The sequence below is a fragment of the Aspergillus caelatus genome (assembly GCF_009193585.1).
Source record: "Aspergillus caelatus strain CBS 763.97 unplaced genomic scaffold BDV27scaffold_410, whole genome shotgun sequence".
Taxonomy (NCBI): Eukaryota; Fungi; Ascomycota; class Eurotiomycetes; order Eurotiales; family Aspergillaceae; genus Aspergillus; species Aspergillus caelatus.
Genome location: NW_022475673.1, coordinates 1 through 19,258, shown reverse-complemented (window position 1 = coordinate 19,258; position 19,258 = coordinate 1). Strand labels below are relative to the sequence as shown.

The following is a 19,258-nucleotide window of genomic DNA, read 5'->3' as shown; positions in this document are numbered from 1 at the left end:
TTAGTTCACTTTCCCCCCGATTTCCCGCTAGTCCCTCTGGGGGTTCAGGCTCCCAGGCGTCCAACTCTCCCTCTCTCATCCTCTCACAACCTCTCTTTCTCCTCTCTTTTCCCCAATCCTTCGCTCCAGTTCAAACATACCACCGCCCAACTACTATTGAAATCCCATCTTGACGTGATCATCGCCTAACTCCCCCCTCTTTCTTTCTCTCATCCTACCTTTCCCCCCCCTTCGTCACCTCCATCCGCTCTCTGTGCGGCCTCCGTCCCACATATTTATCCTTGATTTCGAATTCCACCCTATTCCATCATTCTTTTAGTCCCTGGAGGCCCCTGCCTTTTTTTCACCGCTCCTCGCCTCTACCAACCCATCCAGTCCGTCGCTTTGCTCAGTCGTCTTAGGTGACTGATTCACTCTTTTTGACGGACTGACCGATTAAGCCAGGAAGCCCGCCAGGGCTGTGCAACGCCATGCCGGGGCGTTTCTCATCCGACCATTCTCGCTCTCTCTCGCGATCCTCTCAATCCCCGTCTCAACAATATAATTCAACACAAGACGCCGACTCAATGCATCAGCGTTCTATGTCCGGTCACTCGTCCAACCCCAATGTCTTCTCCGATGATTATTCGCTAGAGCAAATCGATTCCGAACAAGCCACCCTCACTCCTCGAAGTCCATCCGTTTCATCAATCGCGTCATCCAATACCCTCCGTTCGTCTTTGCCTCAACAACAAAAAGCGTATAACACAACGCCAAATGATCTCGGGGTAACAGAGAATCCATTTGGTGATGATGCACGGGTTTCTTTCGATGAATCACCAAATCGGTCCAGTCTGCCCCCAAAGGGGGTCGACTTCACCAACCGCAATTCCGCAGCGTCCACTAATACCGCCCCTTCCATAGCGCAGCGCAGTCAGAGCACTTCGTCACGATTTTCCATGCCTCCCCGGGCCTTAAGTCCTTACACCGGGGCTACAGGCCCGAGCCATCCGTATGCGATGTATCCACAGGTTGGGGTTAGCCGTTCACCCAGTATCGCGACTACGTCTACGGTGCGGCCGATGGAGCGACCGTTGGGCGATGCCAATGCACCCCAGCACCCCTATGCGATGTACCCACAGAATGTGGTGGCAGAAGAAGAGATGGACAACGCTATGATTCCTCCAGTGGGCTTCCCCGGACACCCCCAGGCATATCAACGACCACCCAATCGTGCCGATGACGACGTAGGGGACTTGATTGGACCCGATGGCCATACAGAACAGCTACCACCTTATTCACGGTACCCCGACCCAGTTGTTCCCAAGGTTGAGGGGACTTTTGATCCTACTCCTGACGCAGGCGTCACTCTACACAATAATACTCCTAGTCCTAATGAGCACCCCCCGCCGCCAGTTTCGGAAGTATCGTCGAGGACGTTGGTCGCGGAAAATATGGCAAATCGACGAGATAATGATGACGCAGAGCGGGAAGCAGCACCAGTTACCGGTGTCATGGCATTCGAGGAGAAGTTGAAGACTAAAGGTAAAAAGAAGGCATGCTGTGGGTTACCGGTCTGGACCCTTGTTTTGGTCGGTGTCGTGATGCTTGTGGGGGCATGTATCGGAGGTGTCATCGGAGGTGTCTTGGGAGCAAAAAAGGCGGCGAATGAGGAGAACGACCACCCGAAAGGTCCGAAGATTGTCACCAAAACAGAAACCCCCCGGATGGATGCCACCCCCATATCTACGATTCCTACAAATCTACCAGCTGCGCCTACTGGGAATTACTGGATTCCCGCGGACCCGAAGAATTCTTCGAAATTTTGTATTGTCGAGCAAGACTACAACCCATCGTGGAGTTGCATGAAGTCGGGGAAAATACCAGTGTCTCTAACCGGGACAGAATCATCACGTAACATCACCTTCGCCAGCGAGCCGATTTCTTCGTCTTTCACTTATGGCGCTCAAGCACCATACTTTTCCAATCCTACGCAGTCACTTAGCCTAATGATGGACTCCAGCGATCTCAGCCTCGGCCCCGCCCTAACTTTCTTTTCCTTGTTTGATAAACTGGTTATTGTCCCCCAGGATACCTTCTCATCTAGTGCGGTTTCAAAACGTGACATCAGTGAGGATGATGTCATGGCAGGCGCATTTCATCGCTTGCAAACGGCGCGGGCGGGCGATAAACCCTGGTTTTGTTGGTGGAACAGCACCGTGATGGAGTTTTTCCTGTACCTCAATCAATCCACTAAGGAGGCTCAATACAGTTCCACTTCGACACATCTGCCGCAGTCTACGGATTCTTCGAGCTCTTCAGTGTCTAATTACCCTCTCCGGATCAAGATGGATGAGAAGAGAGATTACCCAGAGGCCCAGTCGCCTTACTGCCAGCAGATGCAGGTGCTGGATAACGGCTCCGTTAGCCCAATTTCCCAGCAGACGATTCAAATCAAGGAGTTGGAGCCGACACCAACGACAACGCTCAAATACTCTGCGAGTGCGACACAGACTTACACGGCGACCGCACAGTATGAGCATGTGTGTTATTGCGTCGCGTTGACGGATTAGCGTCTCATTAGAGAGGGTATCTACTATAAAATCAGAGGAGTATCGGTTGGTACTGCCTCGTGGAGCTACAGCGTCGGCGTTACCAACGGTGGAAACGGTCCATTATCTTTCATGTGCATACGAATGATTGGTTCTCTTCTGCGGTCAGCTCGGGATCTTGACTGTGCTGGAATTCTCGCATTGTTTACAGAGTTTATGGCATGCATCGCGTACACTTTCGGTTCCCCTTGCGACCTGTCGTGTCATTTTTGGTCTTCCATGGTGTGCTTTGACACCATTTGTCTCCAGTATCTATCCAGCATATTTCGTGCTTTTTTCTTTTTCTTTTTCTTTTTTTTTTCTTCGGCGCAGCTTTATGGCGTTTTTGGATCGGTGTAGGTGGCCAAACTCAGTCCATCGTTATCTTTTCCTTGGGCCCACAAACTTTTGGGTTTTTTCTGTTTTTGGAGTACTTTCTATATTTAACAGCTCGTATCTCAGGTTAACCATCCATGCCGGTGGTCATGGTTTCTATTTATGGCAGTATAGCTTGACGGTTCCATCGTCGAATCCGTTCGGGTTTCATGACAGCATAGGCGAATATAATTTCTTGATCAGCAAATGATCACAAACCTTACTGATCTTCGTTTTCTGAATCCCCTTGTCCTTGGTTCACTTAGTAATATAAAGAACTGGGGAAATATGGTTGACACCCAATAATCTCGGTCCTGCAGGGTATGACCGTGTGAAGACGTCACCGGTTACATTACCGATGATCAAAACATAAATCAACGTCCAACGAGTGCCACTAAGGAGAATTGGTTAAATGCAGGTAGCACAAGTTCCAATCTACATTCTCGCTACTTAATATTTTCAAAGTCGACATAATCTTGCGAACAACATCTCCTCACGCTTCGCCCATTCACATTGATTAACCAGATTCCGATACAACATGAATCCAATCTTGCGCAGTGGCTCCATATTGAGGGTAGCCAATTCGTCGATTCCTTCCCTCTACCGTTCCCGGAAGGTCACTCCTCTGTCATGGCGGACTTACGCTCAGAGTTCCTATGGCGGGGAAGGGGAGACTGAAGCTCAACAGCCGAACAACCCTCGGAATACCCCAACTCGGGACATTGAACATCCAGGTACGTGATCGGTGACAGAGCTACGCAACCAACATAACAAAAGTGGCGGGTCGAAATCTGACCACACCTGTGTAGGGCCATCTGCCCCAGATGTCAGCAAGGGCTCAACAGCATCTTCACGCTCTCAGCCTCGATCTACTTCGACATCCCAAGAAGATCGAGATAAGGAAGATTCAGAAGGTAGACCCATTCGAATGTCACCCTCCAACGACGCAAAGCCAACGATTACTGACGGACGCCATTCCCCCAATGTTGACTCTGAAGGCAACGTGCGGTCAGATGTTCCTAATGATGTAAAGAAACATAACGAAGAGATGGAGCACCGGTATGATCGACCTTACAATCAACTAGGGAATGAAGGGAAGCCACCGAAGGGGTTTTGAGAAAGGCCACAAGCTTGGACGAGTGGTGTGGTTTGTGGCGATATCCCTTGCCGTCGGATGGAATTGGGAAAGTTACTATATGATTGATTAACGGACCGAGGTTCAGAAAATGAAACTATTTGAAAATGTTATCTGGCGGATTATAATAGTTAGGCTTCTAATTTACGGTGTAGACCCGAGCGCGCAATATGTTTTACGCCCCAGGGCAGGGCCTCAGATATATTTTCAGATGCCACCGACTAAAAATTAGACTTTCGTACTTCCGTATCGTAGAACACGCTTATTGCTTATATATTGTATAATTATCTCTTCCTGAACTTGACCACTGGGGAATAGATGCCCTGAGGAGTGGTTACATTCATTTAGTTCACATTTGTATTGCCACGGAGTCGTTATGGAAATGCCACGAGGCTGGGGAAAGGCCACGGGTTCCTGAACGCGGATCTCCCGCGGTCGCCGCCAAGCAAACCCATCGCTCAGGAGCATCACTCACTGCACCCACGCAGCTTACTACTCTTTGACACTGAATAGTCAACTGCGGACGGACTTCTTTGTCGCAACCTATCTTTCCCGCGTTCTCCTTTGAATCTCTCCCCTCGCAACAGTCAAGATGGGCGCCGCAAAGAACAAGTACTCGGTCATTCTCCCAACCTACAATGAGCGGAAGAACCTCCCTATTATCTGCTGGTTGTTGGAGCGCACCTTCCGTGAAAAGTGAGCTTTAGCATCCCCTCTGTTTTCGAAGAATCCCTCTCCGATGGTCCAATATCTGCGCCCGGATACGGCTAACCACTATCAACCGATAGCAACCTGGACTGGGAAGTTGTCATCGTCGACGATGGCTCCCCCGACGGCACCCTTGAAGTCGCCAAACAGCTCCAGAAGCTCTGGGGCCCCGAACATATCAACCTGAAGCCGCGTGAGGGCAAACTCGGTCTTGGAACAGCCTACGTTCACGGTCTTCAATACGCCACAGGCAACTATGTTATCATTATGGACGCCGACTTCAGCCACCACCCCAAATTCATCCCAGAGATGATTCGCATCCAGAAGGAAACGGACGCCGATATTGTCACGGGCACGCGGTACGCCAGTCGCGACAACATCAAGGGTGGTGTGTACGGCTGGGATCTATTCCGGAAGTTTACGTCGCGAACGGCCAACCTCATCGCCGATGTCATGCTCATGCCTGGTGTGAGCGATTTGACGGGCAGCTTCCGGTTGTACAAGAAGAGTGTATTGGAGAAGGTCATCCATAGCACCCAGAGCAAGGGGTACAGTTTCCAGATGGAGATGATGGTGCGGGCCAAGGCCATGGGCTTCAAAGTTCAGGAGTGCCCGATCACCTTCGTTGATCGATTGTACGGAGAGAGTAAGCTGGGCGGTTCTGAGATTGTGGAGTACTTGAAGGGTGTTTTTACCTTGTGGTTGAAGGTCTGAATGGTTTCTTTGACCTCTGTTGTTTGGGGTCTTTGTTCAGGGGCCGCTCGGTGGTCTTCGATATACTAGTATACCCTCCGTTTTCGTCTCTCTTGCGGCAAAGCTTTCTTAATCTTTCTTGTTTATGTGTTGGTCGTCCTAAGACCTTTTTTTCATGTACACTAAATGTCCAAAATGCTTGATTCCATCTTCTCATGCCTGGCTTGATCATCCATGTTGCCCTGATCATACTCTACAGCACACTACACACTGTTAAGATACTGAAGGACACGCTCAACCAACCAATCCTGACCTTCATCCTTCACATTGTGCGCGGCCCCCGGAATGACACCGCTGTATTCACTCCATTTCTCCACCCCGCCAGCATTCGTCGCCTCCTTCCACCTTCGCAAAAGTGCCTCTTTATCCACCGACGGCAGAGCATACTCATCATTTCCAGAATATAACGCCGCTAACTTCCCCTTCACTAATCCCCTCTCCGCAACAGCTCCAAACGTCTCCTTCAACCTCTGATCCTTCAGGTCGGAACTAAACAAATCGTCCTCCGCAGGCTTTTCTGGACTCTCTGGACTCGCGAGACTCAGAAATCTCCGGCAGCTAATCCCGGTATTATCCGGCCATCCGACTACTGCAGTAAGATTCAGCGGCAACAGCGACTGTGGCGCCTGCAGCCTCGCAAAATTCACTAACTGCTCATACGCTCCACGAACCTCCTGATCCGAGTGCGCCAAATGCAAGATATGCTCCCGATCCGACACGGGTGCCTGCATAATAGCCCCATCCAACACAGGCCGAGCACTCTCCTGCCCAGGGAGCGGATTTGGCGAGTGCAGATAATGCAGGACGTCCTGACTACCGGTTGAATGGCCCATGAGAACGATCTTGCCCTGGGGTTTCAGACCCCGGACAAAGTTCACGCACTGCGCGATCTCGGCGACGTCTTTATCGAGACTTTCGACGCCCCAGCCGAGGTAAGAGGAGGAGAGAAGGACGTTGAAAACGGTCCATTCGGTGGATTCGAAGGCTTTTGCGAGTGCGGATACATAGGGGACTGTTAGGAGGCCGTCGGTGAGGCCGCCAACGAAGAGCAGGCTGTGTTGCTTTTTGGGGCCTGGGTTAAATTCGAAGGCCGTTAGTCTTGGGGCCTGGATCCGTTGTTAGTGTGTTCGGTTTCGTCTGGGTTGAATACTGGATGGGTTTGTGTACATATTCGTGGAGGATACCAGAGTGGGATTGAGACATGGTTTATGTATGACGGGTTTACGGTCTCTCTTCCGTAGGCTTGGGAAGGATGGGCGAGCAAGAGAACGATATAATCTAGACAAGCTAACCGGTCCAATTTATAACACCTTAGCCCAAAAGATATGCTGTGAGATTATAGTTCCATGAAATGACGTTTGACGGGCATCGATCCAAACTGATAGTGGCCCACTGAGGAGGGGGGGTCCAAAGCTGATCCCATCCCTCTGATATTTCGCACCAGGAGTATTTTCCCATCCTCCAGGTTCATATAACTCTCACACGCCAACCAAAAACGTACACGTCCCTGTCCACATCGCAGGCACGAACGTTAACAACAATTAACAATTACCCCAAAGCCCCCCAGAACCGATAAAATAATACATTCATACAAAGTTGACCAAAAAGCGGAATGGTAATTTTCCCCTCGTTCCAAATACGTAACGGGAGTGAAAAAAAAAAGGTAAAATTACAACTTTCCCCTATCTGCCAAGACTCCCGCAAACTTCAACGGAGTATGAACGAATGTTCTTTTCTAGTCTCTTACAATTGAATGAATGTGGACCCTGTTCTCATAGAAGACGCCTGAGAATATTGGCAATTTGAGTTAGTAGGATTGTGAAGCTGGTTGTGGTTGTTTGTTCTATCTGGGCATGACTTTTACTCTGAATATCTGAGATCGAGGTTATTAAATATCCCATTATTTATTTTTATCCCTCAAGTTCATTCTCGTGAGGTGAGTTTAAGATCAAATGCCTCGTGCACGCAGATCCACCCGCCTCACAGGCGGTAAGACAAAGTACACGAATGATCCCTTCGAGGCAGCAGGGGTAAGCGATGAGTCAGACAACGGGTCCAAGGCGCCCAAGGGGAGAACAGAACAAGTCAGCGACAACGAGTCATCCGATGAGGAATTCCAGGCCAATGAAGAGCAGGATGAAGAGGAAGAAGATGACGACCAGGGGTCCCAAGAGGACGTAGCTGGCGAAAATGACGGCGAAGGAGCCGAAGATGATGACGAGGAGGAAGAGTATGCCTCTGACCGCGGGCGCGGTGCGCAAAAGGCCATTGCTTCTCGACCGAAACTCCAGCGAAAACGGCTCGGGGGTGACCTTGCTATGCTGTCGAAGGATGAGACGCATTCGCGCGGTACTCATAGCTCGATGGAGCATATGGGGAAGATGCTCCATATGAGGATTACGTTTGGTACTGATGAGAAGGATCTGTTGTCTATTGTTTATGCGCGACAGCGGTGGTATAAGGGTGTTGATTCTGGGTTTCCGACTCGTGCTTCCCTAAATGAGGCGCTGGATGTGCCGGATTGTGGGTTTGGGCCGACTTTTGGTGTTGAGCCGGAGGAAATGAAGAGGGAAAGAACGCGCGGGTGGGATTGGTATTATGATAGTGATGTGGGAGGGAGGTTTAAGAAGCGCCAACGTCTAAAGACTATTACTGAGAAAGAAGTCTATCAAAAATTCATTCCGCAGGCCAAGGAGAAGAAGCATACCGTGCTTATTGGGCCCGTCGATGATCAGAAGGTGTTCACGTTGGGACATCATGAGTCTTTCGATTTTGGAGAAGCTTTTGGAGAGGCTAAGATTCGAGAGAAAGCAAAGCCGGGCACTGGTAGCAAGTCCAAAGGTAAGGCTTCTGCACAGGATGATTCTACCAGTCGAGTTCGAAAGAACCGCGAAGGATGGATTATCAATCTAGGGCAGAAGGTTCAGTGTATGGCTTGGGCTCCAAATCAACCCGGTCTCACACAGTATCTGGCCGTGTCTACGCCGATATCAAAGGGAGAGAAAGAAAAGTATCCGGACCCGTTCAAGGACCGTGGTGCTCGAGCATTTAGGCCATCCCCTCCGTATCCATGTGCCTTGCAGCTTTGGATGTTCAAGGCCGAGAGGGAAGAGTCTCTTACAAAACACATTGATATGAACTTCAAACCAAAACTACGAATGGCCCTATGCACTAATTGGGGCGATCTAAGACGAATGGCCTGGTGCCCAATACGTCGAGATTCTCGGGAAGAGGATGATGATGACGCCTTGAAATCTGTCGGGCTTCTTGCTAGTGTATGGGGAGATGGATATGTAAGAGCCCTAGATATCAAGCTTAGCCGCGACCCGAACAAGGCCGAATACTGTAAGTTTCTGTACAGGTAATAGCAGGACTCTTACCTCGTACTAACGTTGTCCGATAGACGCAGTGCAGTCTCCAGTCTTCGAAGCTAAGCCACCATCGACTCTCTGTACATGTTTAACATGGCTCTCTCCAAGTGATATCGCTGTTGGCTGTGCCAACGGGTTCGTCGCTATTTGGAGCATTGTGCCTTTGCCGAACTCTCCAACAAACCCTTTCCCTTATTTTTACCATCCGATCCATTCTACATACATTCTTAATCTAGCATCGGCTTATCCAACAAATGCTCATCTGATAACGACTACGTCCATGGACGGAGAGACGCGGCTATGGTCGGTTTTAGATCCCCAAACGGACATGGTGGACTCTAACCGCATGCGAGTGGGATCGCCTTACTTAACGTACTCTCCTCTGCTACACTCTTTTCTCTCCAGCGACGAGAACGATTTCGCCAGACTTTTAGCTGTGCGACGATTCTATACTACGACGGCAGTAGCTCGATTCCCTAGCACAGTTTCTTCGCTGGCCCCATGCAGCGTCTGGCATCCCAGCGTCATGTACGGGTGCACCAGCGGTGCGGTAGTCGCGACGAACCCCTTACGGCGATTGTTGCACGTCAAAGAAAAGCAATGGCAACAGACCTGGTTTACCCATGAGTGGGCGCGTGGTGACGACGCAAGCGATCCAGGTATCAGTAGATTTCACGATGGCTACCGCGCTGAGAGCATAAGCCTACTACGGAACATGATGGGGGATCGCAAGATGGTGAACGGGGTAATGATGATCACAATCTACGAAGAGGGAACGCATGTCACCGCACTCTCTTGGAATCCAAATCAGGCATGCGCGGGGTGGGCCAGTGCTGGTATGGGCTGCGGACTGATTCGAGTGGAGGATCTGGCTACGTAACCACCCTTTTTTACATAGTTGGTGTCCTCTCAATCTTACTCCGAGGATGACTGTTGTTATATTGAACGAGGTTCATGACCGCCAGTCTTATTACGTATGTCCTGCATGATTTATGGGGTTCTGTGTATCGTGCATATTTTATCTGCATAATTGATTACTTGAGAAAAGTCAGTTGATATTCTCAGAGCTATAATTAGACAGAGCGTGCAGATAGAGTTGCAGGACTCAAATAGATCGTGCGGATCTCTAATGATGAGGTAGATCAGAGAGCCCGAGCTGGATAGAACCTGTCACAACCTTCGGGTTCATTCCGAAAAGACCCTTCCAGGGTCTAAGTGACATGAAAGTTACATACGGTTATACCCGAACATCGATGGTAACTTATGTATACCTGAATTACGACATTCTAATTACATAGTAGAACTCCCGAGAACGGTAAGGGAGCCGATAGCGCCTCGGTGATCCTACAGATTTTCAAGATCATGTGTACAGCCGGTACAGTTAGCAATGTGCAAACCCTTCGGGTCTTCCAACGGTCGGATACTAAACTCGAGCATTGTCGGAGGAATATAAAGACATGCTGACGTTAGCCTTGACGTTGCTCCCACCACGACCATGTACTGTGTGTCTTGGCTATTGCGTGATGAGCGTGATGCATCAATCTGATCTTTCTATCTATTCCCGAATATTTCCATCACGCATAAACGCATGATGATTAATGAATGCACAGTAACAAAGATAAACTTTCTGCCGTTGCCCGTTGCTTGACGCCACAGGCGGCAAGTGGGGCGCTCCAGCCACAGATTCCGCCGCTAAAAAAAGTCTTGGCGCTAAATCATAGGAAAATGTTTCTTATTTTATCTCGACTCGATTTGTTGTACTCCGAAGTATGTACTCCGTACGATACGTACGACCATGTGAATTCTTTCTGCCTAAACTCGAAGGACTGCAGAGCCACACCAGGCTTCTGCTGAAAAATAAACATCAGACACACATGAATAGCATGATAGTGATTGCGTGGACGTCGATCGTCTCTAAAATTAACGTGGCTGGCGGTCCCCCGTGGGTGGACGAGGGTCTCCCAGCCTCCTTTGACGGCTGTCGCCCAGGCCATCGTGGATGCGCCAGCCTGCATATTACCCCATCGGATGGGTCCCTCTGCCGTCCGATGATGAAAACTTGATATTGACTAAATAGATTGAGTGCTTTTAGTCTCTTCTAGACTACCGGTTTTTCTATATAGTTGCTGATCATAAATTGGGGGCCGTCCCTCCTCTGCTCGGCCTTGATATATTCATCTTGTCTAGTTTAACTGGGGTATTGTCCTCTGTACTATTTTCATTCTACCTTCCCTAGGGAGCTTATAATCGAATATTTTCTTCTTCTTTTCACTGTACACTCTGTCACTTTCCAAATCCCTTCAATATGCATACCTCAGCATTGCTCTTGGTCCTTTCCTCCCTTGGTGCTCATGCAGTTCCTCTCCTCCGTCCTAGGACAAATGATACCCTCGCGCGCAGAGATGTGCAATATTCTGTTGTGAATGTTGGCGGTCCACCTAGCGCCGAAACGACCCCGGTCGTCGAAACCGTTACTGTTGCCTCTCCTCCACAGGCCCCGGTGACAATCACTATCACACACACCCCATCGTCATCCCCTTCCAGTACTCCTACTCCCTCATCTTGGAGCGCTGGGCCATTGTCAACTGGCATTCCCAGCGGAGAGTCCCCGTTCGTGGCCCGAGGACTGAACGCCACTGCCCGGAGATTCCGGAGGTCTTCCTCTGCCAACAACACTGAGGTTAATGATCTTGCTGCTCGTCACAATGGCACTGTGTCTCACCTTGACGCTCGAAGCAACAACACTGCCTCCTTGGTTTCTCGCAGTAACAGTACAGAATCTACGCTCATTGCTCGGAGCAACAGTACTGCCATCCTCACTGCCCGTGGAAACAGCACAGAATCCAAGATTGCCGCTCGGTCGAACGGTACTGCTTCTGGCTTGGGTGCTCGCAGTAACATTATCAACTCTCATCTGACGGCCCGAACCAATAACACTGCGTCTGCTGTCATCGCTCGCAGCAACAGTACCGAGGCCAACACAATCAGTGCTCGCAGCAACAGCACCAACTCCCACGTCAAGGCTCGCAGCTTGAACATCACTGACCGTGCGGTTCTTTACCTTCGTGATGCCCTAAACTCCACCCGCGTTCATGATAGCAATGCTGTGGCGAAGAGGAGCTCGAATGGTACATCGCTTGAGGCTTAATGTTGATGCAAGATGCGAAACATGCCTGGATATGTGCGAACGATCGATTGCGTCTCTTGGCCAAAATGATTGGCCACTTTATCGCTTATAAGATAAGCGAAGTGAACAATGATATGACGGGTACGATATGAAAAGACTGATGAACGTGACGGATGATCACTGGCACACTTTCCTTCTCGTTCTCTGGTTTCATGATGATGATTAACATGATGTTCGATGTGATGATGGTACATCATACATATGCATATGGCGTTTTGTCTGTCTTTCCTTTGGCGTGTTGCTTTTTCGGTGGGGTTTACTCTTTTTTTCCCCTGGTTACCAGATTGGTTCTTTAGATAGATTAGATGGCTTGAACTTCTCAAGGAGTATATAGAATGTGGAATAATCCAATGCATATACTATTCATTTACTTTATCAAGGCCGTACGAATATTTGACCACGCTAATCCCGAACGGGCGTCCGCGGTACAGGTACTCCGTACACAGTACGGTACCTTACGTCAGTTGGTACATTAGCTTCCTTACATAAGACGACAAGCAGCGACCCCATCGAATGTGATCGCATGTCAATCCACTGCGCCTCTTCTTCTGCTGTTGTTAATTAATCTTTTCTCTCTCCCTCCCTCCTGTCTATGGACCAGGAGCTCCCTGATCCTTCTCACTTTAAGTGCTCTTACCATCGGCTCCCTTGCCATTGAAGCACTTCTACCTCCCCCCTGCTATTTTGACAGGGTGTTGACCCCCGATACTCAGCCTCCCCCGACTCTCCCCTCTACTCTCCCACCATATCCGTCACGATGGCCACCCCGATAACCCCCTCCGAAGACCAAAGCCGTCTCCTCGAGGAGGCATTGGGAGTGGTGCGGCAGCAGTCACAAATGATGCGAAAATGCCTAGAGACCCCGGGAAAATTAATGGATGCGCTCAAATGCGGGTGAGCTCAACCTCCCGCCCCCCCAAGGCAGCAGTGGAATCAATTGGTGTAGGGTCTAACATGTTGTGTCAATTGGTCCAGGTCGACCTTAGTCTCTGAACTACGGACGCCCAGCTTAGGCCCGAAGCAATACTACGAATTATACATGGCTGTGTTCGATGCGCTGCGACACCTCTCCGTTTACCTGAAAGAGAACCATCCCGTCAACCACTTGGCCGACCTGTATGAACTGGTCCAGTATGCCGGTAACATCATCCCCCGACTATATCTGATGATCACTGTCGGCACTGTATACATGTCTGTGGAGGATGCCCCGATCAAAGAGATTATGAAGGACATGATGGAGATGAGCCGAGGTGTACAGCATCCTATCCGAGGACTTTTCTTGAGATACTATCTCTCCGGACAGGCGAGGGATTATCTTCCTACCGGATCTGGGGATGGTCCCGAGGGTAACATGCAAGACTCGATCAATTTCGTCCTGACAAACTTCGTGGAGATGAACAAGCTGTGGGTGCGACTTCAGCACCAGGGCCCCTCTCGAGAACGGGAAAAGAGAATGCAGGAGCGCAGGGAGTTGGAGCTTCTGGTTGGAAGCAACGTTGTCCGACTTAGCCAGTTGGTTGATCTGGAGGGTTACAAGTCTGGTATCCTGCAGGCCTTGCTCGAACAAGTTGTCCAATGCCGGGATGTGTTGGCGCAAGAATATTTACTGGAAGGTAAGGGAATATTCACCATTACATGATGAGCCGGATTACTAAGTCAATACTGTAGTGATCACAAAGGTCTTCCCGGATGAGTTCCATCTTCATACACTCGACCTGCTGCTCTCGGCAATTGCCCGGCTTAACCCACATGTGGACCTGAAGAAGATCGTGATTGGTCTTATGGACCGCCTGTCGTCCTATGCGGCACGCGAGACCGAATTGTCTGCTGATCCAGAATCTAGAAAGCAAAGTGAAGAAGAAGCGGTTACTAAACTTCTCGAAAACCTCAAAGTCTCAGAGGAGTCCAAGAAGGAAGCACCCGCCGATGCCGATGCCGATGCCGATGCAAACGCTGCTCAGGAGAACGGCGTTGAGCAGACCTCAAAGGAGTCAGATGACGCAAGTGCAAAAGAATCAGAGGAAGAACCCAGCGCTAGCACAAACGGCGACAAAGATGAAAAGGCTGGGATCCCCACAGACGTCAAGCTTTACGATGTATTCTACGGGCAGGTGGTCAACCTTATCAAATCGCGTGGTCTCCCCATCCAAGATACCATGGCACTGCTGGTTTCGCTCGTTAATCTTGCGCTGAACACGTACCCCGATCAACTAGAATACGTCGACCAGATTCTCGATTTCGCTACCCGCGAGACTGCGGAGTATGCTGATCACGCAGATTTGCACTCTGCTCCAACGCAGCAGAACCTTTTACATCTTCTCCTTGCTCCTCTGCGCTCATACGTCTCGATCTTCACTGCATTGGCTCTGCCACACTATCTTCCTCTCTTGACAGCGCAGTCCTATACTACGCGGCGGTCTGTTGCGGGTGAGATCGCCCGTAGCCTTCTGAAGAATCGGACGCTTATCGCCACTACGGAGAACTTGGACCGTGTATTACAAGCGTTGAGGGTCCTGATCAAGGAAGGCACCCAGCAAGCTATGGGACTTGGTTTACAAGCCCAGCGCCGAGGTGAGACGGATGAGACCATCGAGGAACAAGGGTGGCTTGGGCGGTTAATCCACTTGATCCAAGCTCCAGAAAATGATACCCAGTTGAAGGTAAAACGGCTGAACTTAGATCACACTTGTTCCCTTTGCCATGGCTAACTTGTTGATAGCTACTTCAAGCAACTCGCAAAGCCTACGCCGATGGTAACGAGCGTATCCGCTACACGACCCCAGCCCTTATCACTGCTTCGATACGGCTGGCGCGTAAGCTGAAGTCCCGCGAGCATTATGATGACAACTGGCAGTCGCAGTCGTCGGCGCTCTACCGCTTCATGCACCAATGTGTCAACAACCTCTATCAACGTGTGAACCCCGGATGTGCTGATCTGGCATTACGTCTATTCGTAATGTGCGGTGAGGTGGCCGATCAGACAGGGTTCGAGGAATATAGTTACGAGTTCTTTGCACAAGCCTTTACCATCTATGAGGATTCCATTAGCGATTCCCGTGCTCAGTTCCAGGCGGTCTGCATTATTGCTGGCGCTCTCCATGGGTCCCGGGGATTCTCTAAGGAGAATTACGACACGCTCATTACTAAGGCCGCCCTGCACGGTAGCAAGTTGCTTAAGAAACCCGATCAATGCCGAGCGGTGTACCTGGCCAGCCACCTCTGGTGGGTTGTCGAAAACCCACAGCGAAACGATGACGATCCTAAGAACGTATGTTTTCGCCCCGATTAACAGTTCCAAGGACAGCCCAATTCTTTATTCAACAAAATGCTAACTGGTCAACAGCTCTACCGCGACGGTAAGCGTGTTCTTGAATGTCTCCAACGTGCTCTCCGCGTTGCAGATGCCTGCATGGACACCGCCGTGTCCGTCGAACTCTTCGTCGAGATCCTAAACCGCTACGTCTACTACTTCGACCAACAGAACGAGACCGTAACCACCAAATATCTCAACGGCCTTATCGAGCTCATCCACTCCAACCTGCAAACGGACGAAAACGAGCCAAACCCCAGCTTGGAGGGTCCCAAACGCCACTTCCAGCGCACCTTGGATTACATCCGGTCAAGAGAGTATGAAGGTGTTGTGACGGAGGCTAAGCAGTGAGAATGATTGTATGACATGATGCGTGTGTACTTGTTTCTTCTCTATCCTTGTTCCATTTGAGTTTCCTTTCCCCGATGAAATACCTGCCCCGCCTGTTGTCCGTGTCTCGTCTCGTCTCTCCTAGCATGCAAAACTTGTAAGATTCCCTTCTTTCTCTCTTTTAATCCACAACCCCGTCTTTTTGTGATACGATCATATAGGTGTATCATCATCTGTTGTCCTTCGTCAGACTATCATACCCAATATTCACTTTTTATTCTTGTCATAATAGAATTTGACCAGTTAAGCAAAAAAAAATTCGACCAATGAGTGAGCGAGAGGGTTAATATTCCACGTGATCACAGTAGATTACTTTGTTTGTAACTTGTTAAAGCTTCTTTCAATGCGGATATCTCATTACAGCAGTAGCCTGGACCAAAGTAGTCTACTAGTAATTATGACGTGAACAATCATGGTGAGATCAAATCGATCGTGTAATTGTTTGACACGGAGGGACGTTTGCTCCATGGGAATCTCTGCAATAAGCCATACAAGACATGATAATGCCCGTGCGCGAGGATTAACTCGAACAGGTTAAAAAAGAACACACAAGAAGATAAGATAGGACGAAGAAGAGAAGAAAAAGAAAGCGAGAACCATCAAGTGGGAAACCGTATGATAAAGACGTGAAACACATGACATGATGACGCTTGGACAGAGGGGGGCATTTCAGCGATCAATCATTCCCAAACCGCAAGTAGTAAAAAAAGTAAAAAGCAAAAAGAACAAAGATTCCCCATTTCCAGTGGTAGATAGAATCGAATGCTGTGTGATAAAGCCCCGGTAACGCCTAGAAACCCGTGGGTGGAGAAGAAAATTGTCGTAGCACTGATGGTGTACTGCCGATGCCGCCGAATGCCGGTATGCTACTGCTTGGAACAGGACTGCCGATTTCACCGGGCACAATGCTGCCTCTGTGGCCTGAGGCTGCACTGTTGGTATCTGACTCGAACTTGACGTACTCGCCGGTCTCATCGCTCTTGATTAAGAATGAGCCACCGCCGTTTTGTGTGTTGCCTTCCGTGTCGCAGATGTCGAGCATCTCTTTGAGCGAGATGGAGGGCTCATTTGGAGGCCGGAGCTGGTCAACCTGGCGAAGAACGTAGTTCACGTCATGGTAACCAGCCGCCCCCTTGGAGGGACTCATGGTGTTTAGTTGCTTGCAGGCTTGGATCACCAATAGTCGGATGGCAACAGGTCGCGACGTGTGCGCACGATGATGACCTCCGGACCCGAACGCGTTGTTCGACCAACCGCCCCCTGAGGTTACCGTTAGCAGTGAAACATAATAAGATCGCTGGCCTCTGTTACTGACCGTGAACAGTTCCCCATGTCGAGGCGCCGGGGAAAGCAGAAGCCCCAAAGGGGAGTTGTGCTCCCCACGTGCTGCCGCCTACACCAGGATTGACAGGGAAATTTGTGTGTTTCGGTGCTGTGGAAGTGTTAGTGCTTTCTGCTATTGAGTCCATGATGGGCTAATACTTCGACGGTTAGACTTACCACTAAGAGGATCTGGGAACAACGAGGGTGCTGCAAAGCTGGCTCGTGTCGGTCCTGGTAGAGACCCCGGTACTGTTGCACCAGGGAGTGATTGTGACAAGTTCGACGTAAAAGGAATATCGGTATCATCAAGAAGGGCACTGCTACCCAGCTGGGCACTCAAACTGTCCATATGCCGCTGCATAGTGTAGTTAGTTTCACCCTGTTCCTGCTGAGTACTAGATGGACGCTTGATGTGGCTCGGTCTGGAGATAGAGAACGGTTGGGCATGACTATCCAGGGGAGACCTTTCAAATGAGCCTGAGGGTTGTCGGGTATGTCCGTGTGCTAAGCCACCTGGTTGAGCAGAGAATGGTCCCGATATTGGCTGTTGAGAATGGAATGGGAGACCGTGGCCTGGATCAAGCGGAAACCCTCGTCCAGGGGGTATCGGACGGGCTCCGTTTATACCTGGGGGAGGCACAGGGATTCCATTAGGTGCAGTAAATCCTCGCAGTTGACTCATGAGAGGCGTTGAATGCGGTGGGTACGTGGGCAGTTCATGACCAATTGGCGGTCGAGGTACAATCCCAGCCAAACCAGGGGGATTCGGCGGTAGTCCATTCGAGAATCCGGGCGGAAAAGATCTCCCTAGTGATCCAAGTGGTGACAGTGGTGTTGAGGGTTGGGGGTGATGAAGCATGGGTTGCTGAGCGTGACCTTGTTTGGAGGTTACACTCGAGGCCCCGGACGACTGGGTTGGCGCCATCGACCGTGGAGAGATAGACACTTGCGATGGTTCGGTGCTGGCCGGTTGAGACCGCGGAGAAGATGTGTGGGAGTCTTGCTGGGATGGCTGACGAGGCTTGACAGGAGTAGGCGCCTTGGGTACAACTGGTGTAGCAGCTTGATAGTGCGGAGATTGAAGGTGACCGGGAAGACCTGGATAGTGCATATTCGATGAAATAGGTACCGATCCTTGTTGCGATGAACGCTTATGCTCTTGAGGTTCTTGCCCAGCCTTCCTTGCTTGCTCCTCACGAGCCTTGCGCTCACGCTCCTCTTTCACCTTTTCTCTCGACTCGCGTTCCTCCCGCTCCTTTCTCCGGGCCTCTTCACGCCGTTTCTTCTCTTGCTCCTTCTGCTCCCGTTGCTTTCGTTCCGCATCCGCTTGTCGTTCTCTTTCTTCGCGCAGCCGCCGTTGTTTATCTGCTTCTTTTCGCGCACGCTCCTCCTCCTGGGCCTTCCGCTCGGCTTCTCGCTTCTTCCGTTGCTCTTCTCGCTTCTTTCTTTGTTCCTCTAACTTCTTCTCATGCTCAGCTTTGGCTGCGGCTTCCTCTGCGGCCTTCTCTGCTTCCCTTCGTGCCCTTTCCTCGTCTTTGGCTTGTTTCTGGAGACGTTTCTTCTCTTTCCTCTTCTCCGCTTCTCGGGCTTTCTTGGCATTTCGCTGTTCGTTGCGGGTCTGCTCCTCCATGAGCTCTTCTATCAGCTTTTGCTGACGTTGCTCAGCAACCTTCTCTCGGTAGGCAGTTAATACGCGCTGTTCGAACATTCGAGCTGCAAAAATCTGGAACATTCGCCGGCCTTCCTCCATCCGTTGCTCCTCCGTCATAGCATCCTGAGAACAATGTGTCAGCCTGCACTGTAACACGTTGTCGGGGAAATAGTTGACTCCAGGACAGACCATCTCGTCCTCCTCATAGTCTTCTTCCTCTTGACTATCGTAGTCGTCGTCCTCTTCGTCATCATAATCCTCGTCGTCATAAGGGCCATGATTATGACCGCTATGGAGGGACTGATGTGCTGCGGCTATTCCGTACTGCGTATCTTCCTCTCGTTGCATTCGACGTTCGGCTAGTTGCTCCATCATATCGATAAAGTGCTTCCCGTCATTTTTTAAGAGATCGTCTGCAACCGTGAGAATCCCGTCTAAGTCAACATAAAAGTGAATGAAATCAGCCCGCATGCTCTAGAAAAAAA

At 50.2% G+C, this 19,258-nt stretch overlaps 8 protein-coding genes across 8 annotated transcripts; 6 read left to right on the top strand and 2 right to left on the bottom strand.

The window, feature by feature from the left end:
• Window positions 1–228: 228 nt before the first annotated feature.
• Window positions 229–3,172, top strand: BDV27DRAFT_138812 (uncharacterized protein). Its single transcript, XM_032069324.1, has one exon. It carries the CDS (start codon window positions 471–473, stop codon window positions 2,550–2,552), a length of 2,082 nt encoding a protein of 693 aa, XP_031920810.1. The 5' UTR covers window positions 229–470; the 3' UTR covers window positions 2,553–3,172.
• Window positions 3,173–3,181: 9 nt separating this feature from the next.
• On the top strand, window positions 3,182–4,279 carry BDV27DRAFT_138810 (uncharacterized protein). The gene is made up of 3 exons (XM_032069323.1): window positions 3,182–3,679; window positions 3,755–3,859; window positions 3,944–4,279. The coding sequence occupies exons 1-3, from the start codon at window positions 3,484–3,486 to the stop codon at window positions 4,060–4,062; spliced, it is 420 nt and encodes a 139-aa protein (XP_031920809.1). The 5' UTR covers window positions 3,182–3,483; the 3' UTR covers window positions 4,063–4,279.
• A 139-nt stretch (window positions 4,280–4,418) lies between these two features.
• On the top strand, window positions 4,419–5,623 carry BDV27DRAFT_81446 (dolichyl-phosphate beta-D-mannosyltransferase). The gene is made up of 2 exons (XM_032077669.1): window positions 4,419–4,776; window positions 4,869–5,623. The coding sequence occupies exons 1-2, from the start codon at window positions 4,673–4,675 to the stop codon at window positions 5,500–5,502; spliced, it is 738 nt and encodes a 245-aa protein (XP_031920808.1). The 5' UTR covers window positions 4,419–4,672; the 3' UTR covers window positions 5,503–5,623.
• BDV27DRAFT_81456 (uncharacterized protein) lies at window positions 5,624–7,071 on the bottom strand. The gene is made up of 2 exons (XM_032077670.1): window positions 6,709–7,071; window positions 5,624–6,647 (listed from the first exon to the last, which is right to left on the bottom strand). Exons 1-2 carry the CDS (start codon window positions 6,742–6,744, stop codon window positions 5,745–5,747), a joined length of 939 nt encoding a protein of 312 aa, XP_031920807.1. The 5' UTR covers window positions 6,745–7,071; the 3' UTR covers window positions 5,624–5,744.
• A 421-nt stretch (window positions 7,072–7,492) lies between these two features.
• Window positions 7,493–9,921, top strand: BDV27DRAFT_138806 (transcription factor TFIIIC subunit TFC6; the record flags this gene model as incomplete). Its single annotated transcript, XM_032069322.1, has 2 exons — window positions 7,493–8,886; window positions 8,945–9,921. Coding segments are annotated over 2 exons (2,242 nt in total), but the record flags the coding sequence as incomplete, so codon positions are not given.
• A 957-nt stretch (window positions 9,922–10,878) lies between these two features.
• On the top strand, window positions 10,879–12,474 carry BDV27DRAFT_138805 (uncharacterized protein). The gene has a single exon (XM_032069321.1). The coding sequence runs from the start codon at window positions 11,218–11,220 to the stop codon at window positions 12,058–12,060; it is 843 nt and encodes a 280-aa protein (XP_031920805.1). The 5' UTR covers window positions 10,879–11,217; the 3' UTR covers window positions 12,061–12,474.
• A 166-nt stretch (window positions 12,475–12,640) lies between these two features.
• BDV27DRAFT_81434 (vacuolar protein sorting-associated protein 35) lies at window positions 12,641–16,088 on the top strand. Its single transcript, XM_032077668.1, has 5 exons — window positions 12,641–12,993; window positions 13,075–13,712; window positions 13,768–14,759; window positions 14,819–15,367; window positions 15,443–16,088. The coding sequence occupies exons 1-5, from the start codon at window positions 12,857–12,859 to the stop codon at window positions 15,758–15,760; spliced, it is 2,634 nt and encodes an 877-aa protein (XP_031920804.1). The 5' UTR covers window positions 12,641–12,856; the 3' UTR covers window positions 15,761–16,088.
• Window positions 16,089–16,136: 48 nt separating this feature from the next.
• Window positions 16,137–19,215, bottom strand: BDV27DRAFT_81433 (putative stress response protein Nst1). The gene is made up of 3 exons (XM_032077667.1): window positions 17,300–19,215; window positions 17,115–17,231; window positions 16,137–17,059 (listed from the first exon to the last, which is right to left on the bottom strand). The coding sequence occupies exons 1-3, from the start codon at window positions 19,146–19,148 to the stop codon at window positions 16,590–16,592; spliced, it is 2,436 nt and encodes an 811-aa protein (XP_031920803.1). The 5' UTR covers window positions 19,149–19,215; the 3' UTR covers window positions 16,137–16,589.
• Window positions 19,216–19,258: the final 43 nt, after the last annotated feature.